At 50.1% G+C, this 7,731-nt stretch overlaps 1 protein-coding gene across 2 annotated transcripts; it reads left to right on the top strand.

The window, feature by feature from the left end:
- Positions 1 to 291: 291 nt before the first annotated feature.
- Positions 292 to 3,420, top strand: DKK1 (dickkopf WNT signaling pathway inhibitor 1). Of its 2 annotated transcripts, XR_006701358.1 has the most exons (5): positions 354 to 842; positions 1,057 to 1,219; positions 2,334 to 2,477; positions 2,594 to 2,993; positions 3,255 to 3,420. XR_006701358.1 is itself a non-coding variant. In XM_045437173.1 (4 exons), exons 1-4 carry the CDS (start codon positions 597 to 599, stop codon positions 2,845 to 2,847), a joined length of 807 nt encoding a protein of 268 aa, XP_045293129.1. In that variant the 5' UTR covers positions 292 to 596; the 3' UTR covers positions 2,848 to 3,420. The 2 variants fall into 2 exon arrangements, 1 of the variants encoding a protein (XP_045293129.1); XM_045437173.1 differs by having other exon boundaries at positions 292 to 842; positions 2,594 to 3,420.
- Positions 3,421 to 7,731: the final 4,311 nt, after the last annotated feature.

The raw sequence follows: 7,731 nt of genomic DNA, 5'->3' as shown, positions 1-7,731 counted from the left end.
CGGCTACCTGGCCCTGTCGCGGGGCCCTTTGGGTAGAGCCCCCGGGTCACCGGAGGGGCTGAGTTTAACACCGAACGTGTTTAAGGCGCACGAAGTGGTCTGGGGGAGCACCACCGTGGCGCTCTCTGAAGCGCTTCCGATCCCCACAGCACCACCCGGCTGCCAGGGGAGGGCGCGGGGGGCGCCGGGTCCCTCCCTCCGCCCGCGTCCGCTCCAGTCGTCTGCGCCCCGAAGCGAGCTGAGCCAGGGGACCGGCCGCGCCGGGGAGGGCGGGGTGGGGACTGCCGAGCCACCCCCCCCCCCCCCCCCGTGTACACACACACACACCCTCCGGCCCCTCCCAGCGCTTTGAAATCCCATCCCTGCTTTGTCGTCTCCCCCGAGGGGCCGGGATGCTCAAGCCCGCGGTATAAAGGCAGCCGCGGCGGCGGTGGCGGCGCAGACCTGCACCCGCAGTGGGGACTCGGGGACCGCGGCAGGCTCTCGGGGCGCTGACCGCAGCCTTGCGCCGCGGCTTCCAGGCCCCCACCCCCACCCCCTGCACAGTGCCACCGGTTCCCGCCGTCCCTGCCTGCCCTCCCCGGAGCCCCTCCGCGATGCCGGCCCTGGGCGCAGCGGGAGCCACGCGGGTCTTGGTCGCCCTGGCAGCGGCGGCCCTTTGCGGTCACCTCCAGCTGGGAGTGAGCGCCACCTTGAACTCGGTCCTCGTCAACTCCAACGCCATCAAGAACCTGCCCCCGGCGCTGGGCGGCGCTGCCGGGCACCCGGGCTCGGCGGTCAGCGCGGCGCCGGGGATCCCGTACGAGGGCGGGAACAAGTACCAGACCGTTGACAACTACCAGGTGAGCGGGGGCTCGGGGAGCGGGCACGCTGCGACCCCGCAGGGGCTGGGGTGGGTGGGTGGGGTGAGGTGGGGTGGGGGGCCCCAGGTGGGGCGGTGCGCGGCTCGGGGCGCCCCGGGGGCGGCGCGCGCCGTGGCTTTGGAGAGGCGCGCGCGGAGGCACGGGTCCTGGGACGCGCAGGTGCCTCACCCCCGCCCCCCCCCCGCCCCCGCAGCCGTACCCCTGCTCCGAGGACGAGGAGTGCGGCACCGAGGAGTACTGCGCCAGCGCCCCCCGCGGGCCCGGCGCCGGCGCGCAGATCTGTCTCGCCTGCAGGAAACGCAGAAAGCGTTGCATGCGTCACGCTATGTGCTGCCCGGGAAACTACTGCAAAAACGGTGAGTCCCCAAGTCCCTCCTGGACCGGCGTCTCGAAGCGGGCCGCCTGCGGAAGGGAGGCAAACGCTCCCGGCTTGGCTAACGCGACGGCGCCACCTGCGAGTGCGTTTGCCTGGAGGTGGCCCTGACGAGCTGCGAGGGCGTAATGGGGGGGGGGGGGGGGGGGAGGGGAGAGCGGAGGTCTCGGGGCGCCTCGTCTTCACCCGCGCCCCTCGCCCGTTTAGCACCACTCCTCACCTCCGAGGGAACCCTTCCGTGAAAACGTGTCTAGAGAGCGCCCTGACGTCCCCGGGGACAGAAGATGGGACCCCCTGGCCACGCTCACCGTGCCCTGGGGGACCGGCCTGGGCATTCAGCACCCTGCCCATTTTCTTACAGGGTCTCTCACGGCTCTGCCACACTGGCCTCCCTCTGGCGACCCCGTTAACACTGGTATCAGGCCGGAGACAGGGGTTTCTCTGGGCTGCCCCCCCCCCCCTTAAGGGGGGATCTTGGTACTCAACCACCCCGGGCGCTGCCCCCCCACGCCTGCCTCCACCTCCTGCTACCTTAAAATCAGTCCTCCTCCCCCCAGCGCAGATGCACTGAAACTTAATGTCTGAAAGAGGTAGGCTCCGATACTCAAAGAAGTCTCCAGAAATAAACCTAAGGGTGGCAACCCTCTGCAGGACCCAGTAATACTCATGGATGAACTAAGCGAGTCTCTGTAATAGAAAAGTTATACAGGGACATAACTAGTGGGTGAGATTGTCATCTTTCAGGCAGCTAGTGTTGCCTTAATGGAACCTGGTCCTATATGGGTCCGGCCAGCCTCAGGGCAGAGAAGTTATTTTTAAGGACAAGTTTGTAAGTGACTAATTTTATTTTCTACCCCAAGGGTGATATTAAAATGGGCAGAAAGCTCCCTGCCACCACCACAGTTGGTAGAAAAGTATTTCAGGCAGCTGTATCGGGGCTGTTGCTTTCGAGTGCCTAAGGAGGGAGCGTGGCTTGGGTTTCCAGTCATGTCACCGCAGCGAGGCATCCCAAGCTGGTGCAAGCGGAACGGGCGCTCAGAGCTGGGGGTGATTAACTCCCGGCTGTGATGGGTTACTGTGGTCTCCTGCTCCCGTAGGGATATGTGTGCCTTCTGATCGCAGTCCTTTCCACCGAGGAGAAATCGAGGAAACCATTATCGAAAGCATTGGTAACGATCACAGCACCCTGGATGGGTATTCCCGAAGAACTACGCTGCCCTCGAAACTGTATCATACCAAAGGTAAAGCCAGTTCACCTTCCTTGTCAGCACCTCCCAGGCATCCTCAGGATTTCCTCCGTGAAATGACGCAGGCTGAGTAGTGACCATGTCCTTTTCTGCTGTCTCCCGCTTTCCAGGACAAGAAGGTTCCGTCTGTCTCCGATCGTCAGACTGTGCCACGGGGCTGTGTTGTGCCCGACACTTCTGGTCCAAGATCTGTAAACCTGTCCTCAAAGAGGGTCAAGTGTGCACAAAGCACAGGAGAAAAGGCGCCCACGGGCTGGAGATATTCCAGCGCTGTTACTGTGGAGACGGCCTGTCTTGCCGGATGCAGAAAGATCACCATCAAGCCAGTAACTCTTCAAGACTTCACACCTGTCAGAGACACTGAGCCAGCCGTCCAAACACAGCGGACTCCTTTTATATAATATATGCGATGAAAACCTTTCGTGACTTTGGTCAGCTCAGTCCTAAAGGATGTACAGATCCTGTGGTTATGATCAAGCATTCCAATAATACCTTCTAAAAGCCTGGAGTGTAAGAGCTTTGTTTCTTTATGGAACTCGCCTGTCGTTGATTGCAGTAAATTACTGTGTTGTAAATGCTCAGGGTGGCACTTACCTGTAAATGCGACAAGACTTAATTATTTTTCTAAAGGTGCTGCATTGTCCACTGTTTCTCCTGTTATGTAAATTTTTGTACACATTGATTATCTTGACTGATGTTCTATATTGAATTGAAATAAATAATTTCAGCTTCCACTTGCTAAATGTATAACCCTTTCCCTTTTAATTCTAGACTCCAGAATGCAAGAAGCTTTCGGAATGACCAACAATAGGCATCTAAACTTAATCATGGACATACTCGCTTGTTTTCTGAAATGTACTATCTCAGTGCTTAGATTATGTTTCTCTCTAGGCTGTGATAGTGCTTGAAATAAAATTTGACATTTAATACCATGAAAGGTTACAAGTACAAATACATTTTGGCATTGTGATTTTTAAAAGGGTGTGTGTGGGCATGTGCACTACGGGGACAGACAGGTAATATGTTGAAAGATGATCAGAGGAAGATATTGTCTAAATGTCCTACAGTAATGGTCAATTCTAGATTAAAGAAACATGTTCTCCATTGACAAATTCAAATTATCAGGCTGTAATCATGAAAATGAATCTTACGTTACTACTTTCAAGAATACTTTCTGAGGCGCCTTGATGGCTCAGTCAATGAAGCGTCTCTTGTTCTCAGCTCAGGTCATTATCTCATGGTTCTCGAATTCGAGTCCCACATCGGGCTCTGTGCTGACAGCTCAGAGCCTGGAGCCTGCTTAGGATTCTGGGTCTTTCTCTCTCTGCCCCTCCCCTACTCATGTGCTTTCTCTCGCTCTCAAATATAAACACTAAAAAATAGTTTCCAAATAGTTAATTACTACTGAGGAGTCAAAGGAAATCTCCCACAAAATACCAAAGAAAGTGCTTGATGGTTGGCAGGAATGGTGTGCTTGTAAATACAGTTGATACGTATTTGCAGATTTTGTACGAAATTAGTAAATTTGAAGCATCTTAACTACTACTTCCTGCCAGGAGGACTTGTCATAATTAGTAAAAACTGAGAATCCTCTCTTATGCCCTGATTTCCTGGTCTTACTAGGTGAGTTAAATATTTCCATTTTTACGCCCCTGAAATCGGCTCTAAGAGGATATAGAGATCGATTGTTGAGAAGAAAAGTCACAGAAATGAGATCTAAGCTGGCTTTGCATTTCTCCTTGCCAGCTTTGGTACCGGCCACTCTGATCCAGGGGAAGGGGAGAGGAGCCTGTCCCCGCTTAGACTTGTTCTGTAATATTCTCATCTATACCTAGACCACCAAACGCTGGGGTGAAGGCACTCCCAAGGACAATCATTGATCAATTGTCCCAAAAGTTTCTTACCTAACACAGACCTCCTAGGAGGCTGGTTGCTTTTGTATTCCGGGGAGTGGTTCAATTTCGAGGGGCTCCGCCAAGGAGACCTGAGGTTGGGTTCCCTCTTCGGGGACAAGCCAACTGGCAGGATGTCTGTTACAACCCTTTTGTCTCCAGATTCCAGCCTCCTCACCCTGGAGAGACATTGTCTATATGTGCTGTTTGCTCAAGTGCCAGGAAGGCCAGTTCTGAGGCCCAGGGTCTCCAATGGAGGAGCCACAACAGGAAACCCTTTCCTCAAAAACAAAGAAGGGTCTGTTCTAAGAGGGGAAAGGAGCAAGCATTTAAAGGGCCTTGTTAGGACACCCCTTCCTCTCTCCAGGAGCCCAGGTAGATGTCTGTCCATTTCAGCTCATCAATGTTCCCTCTGCCCCTTGCTCCCATTTGGGATGGGGGGCGGGGGGTGGAGGGGAGATCAGGAGAACCCAACCCAGCAGGGATGCCCCCTCTTTCTATCTGAGAGGGAGAGGCTGGGAGGGGATTTCCATCCAAAAGAAGTTCTGCGTATTTGTAAAGGTGCAAAAAACATCAAGGAAACTGTAGATCCTTCATTAGCTACTAATGGCGGCTGGGACATGGAACCCAGACACCACAAAGTCAGAAGCAAATCATTCAAAGAATAGTCAACATTTTAGACAGCGATTGCCACTATTTATGATTTTACTTCCGAACAAGTTTTTCAAGTGTTTATTTTGAGGGAGGGGACGGCAGCCAGAGGAAAGAGAGTCCCAAGCAGACTCTGCGTTGTCAGTGCAGAGCCCGACTCCGGGCTGGACCTCACCAACCAGGACCCGAACCGAGATGAAGAGTCAGAGGCTTAACCGACTGAGCTGCCCAGGCGCCCCTCATTTCTTCGAATGGAAAACAGAAGGGTCTGGGAATGCGTTCACAGGGCTCTTTAATGGGAGCATCCTCTACACATGGCCCTGCGTTTTGCTCTTTTTACTCTACACGTCTTGAAGATCATTCTAGGCTTCTCTCCACATGCTCGTCGTTCCCATTGCAGTAACCGTGTAATACGTTGGGACGGCTATACCGTAATTTATCTAGTCATCATGGAGACCTTTTCATTCTTTTCCCGGTGGTTCTGCTGTAGCTAATATGCTGCAAGCACACAATTTGTGTGTGTGTTCTTGTGCTGGTACGGTCAGAGGATAAAGCAAGTTATAGGGTTAAGTTCTGAGTTGTAGGATAAAATTTTTGAAGCGAAATCTGAAATCAAGCTTGTTGTCTATAGCTGAGGGGAGGCATGGGCATGTCAAGATGCCTGCTTATCACTGATCAAGTGAGGATTAAACTCTTGCTAAATTGTACCAAAGGAGGAAGAGGGAAATACAGGCTTATCCCAACAATTTCACAGTAATCTCTGGCATTCAGTTAAAGGTAGACTTGTTCTAATTCCTTTCATTTTAAAGTAATTATTAAATAAAATCCCAAGCAAGCCTTTTCTTCATCCCTTTTTTTCTTGTTTTACTTTACGAGCTTAATTTTCACATTTTGTTTAACCCAAAATCTATTGATAGAGCAAGAATAGGGATGTATGGTTTAGAGGAAATGCCACACGTTTGCAGCCCAAATAGGATTATTCAGAATTCAGCACATCACAACACTGTATGGATTTTTCCCATGGCAAATCAAAGCGTGCTAACCAAGTCCTGGGATGAGTACGTAATTATACAATTACCAGTTTTATTAGTTTCAGTATTTCTAATTGCACAAACTAATACTCATTGCCACTTACGAAAATTTCAAGTGAAATCATTACATTTTCCTTCATTTTTGAACTAACTTTATCATGCTACCACCTTTTTAAAATGGTTTTAATGAGAAATGGACAGTGTTACCAGTAGGCTTATAAAATGTGTCCTACGGAGTTCTGGATTGCCATGTTCCTAACTTTCAAAGTACTAATCTGAGGGGCTCCTGGGTGGCTCGGTGGGTTAAGCTTCCAACTTGGGCACAGGCCGTGATTTCCCAGTTCGTGAGTTGGGCTCCATGCTGAGCACAGAGAGAGTGTTTCGCTCTCTTCCTCTGTCTCTCTGTCCCTACCCCAGTCTCTTTCTCCCTCTCAAAAAATCAATAAACATTAAAAAAAGAAACAGTATCTGGAGTCAGACAGAGCTGGATGGAATCATGACTTCCTTGTTCCTAACTGCATGGTGTTGGACAAAGGAGATGTATTACCTCATGGATAATGTGGAGACAACTCCAACTTAGAGTATAGGTAGGAGGATAATGCATGCATTATCAATACTTAGCATTATATCTAGCTCAAAGTACTCCATTTTAGGTCTTCATTATTAGATGATAAAACCTATATATTATAGGACACTACTATAGAGAGTATATACAGATATACATTCTGATATATTCATACAGATGGAAAAGTTAGCCTGTAAATCCTCATAAAACGCTTTCAGGACAGTGATATATGAACCATCTTCAAGGTCTTTTTATTTCAAGGAAGAGAAACCATTGAAACCAGAAAAAGTAACAGGAGGCATGGGTTGGAGTGATACCTCTCCCAAAAACAAAAACAAAAACCAAACAATCAGCATACAAGCCATTCTGCAGACTGGCTTCATTCACTTGCTAACGATTTCTGCTCTACTGTAATTTGCACAGGCCTATGGCCCCTCATCCTGGCATGCACTCTGTCCTCATTATAAGTGGTTTTTCAGCTCAGGTCAGCTTAGCAAACTGCTTTGTCTCTCAGACTTAGGCCCTGATTCCTCCCCTATGGTTCTGACTGGCTCAGCTTTGATTAGGGGTCCACCTCTGGTCCAGTTGGCTAGCTTGCCCACCCTGATCCTAAAAATCTAACCCTGCCAACTATATCCAGTCCACCACTGACAAGAACTTTGATAGTTCTACAAGAAGGAGTGTAGGAACAGGTACCACAGGTCATGTTCACCACCTACTAATTCTGAAGGATGAAAAGGAATTCACAAAGAGAAGAAGAAAGATACTGAAGACAGAGGAAGCGATGTGAGCCAAATTATAAAGCTATGAAAATAAAAATACACACTGTAAAGGGGCACTAATTCACTCTGGTTAGAGTGTTGGTATCTGGGAGGAAGACCGTTCCGATGTTTGTGATCTAAGAAAAAAAAGCCATAACAATAAAAACTCTCCATTTTCAGCAACAGCTACCATGTTGGGTAGTCATGTAAGTTGCAGACGATCTGTTTGAGACACAATTGGTCTCAAAAGACTACTAGTTTGTCCTCGAAAGACAGGTTTGTTTTGTTTTGCCAAAAGTTATAAAGTAAGGACAACATTACTTCATTTCCGTTAAGAGTGGTCATATT

Source organism: Leopardus geoffroyi, chromosome D2 (assembly GCF_018350155.1).
Source record: "Leopardus geoffroyi isolate Oge1 chromosome D2, O.geoffroyi_Oge1_pat1.0, whole genome shotgun sequence".
Taxonomy (NCBI): domain Eukaryota; kingdom Metazoa; phylum Chordata; class Mammalia; order Carnivora; family Felidae; genus Leopardus; species Leopardus geoffroyi.
This window is presented reverse-complemented; position numbering and strand designations above follow the sequence as displayed.

What these genes read in the sequence shown, in the direction of transcription:
- DKK1 (XM_045437173.1), top strand. Translation starts at nt 597, where the DNA reads ATGCCGGCCCTGGGCGCAGCGGGAGCCACGCGGGTCTTGGTCGCCCTG. An exon ending in AGACCGTTGACAACTACCAG is followed by an intron (nt 843 to 1,056) that starts GTGAGCGGGGGC and finishes CCGCCCCCGCAG; the next exon opens with CCGTACCCCTGCTCCGAGGA. An exon ending in GAAACTGTATCATACCAAAG is followed by an intron (nt 2,478 to 2,593) that starts GTAAAGCCAGTT and finishes CCCGCTTTCCAG; the next exon opens with GACAAGAAGGTTCCGTCTGT.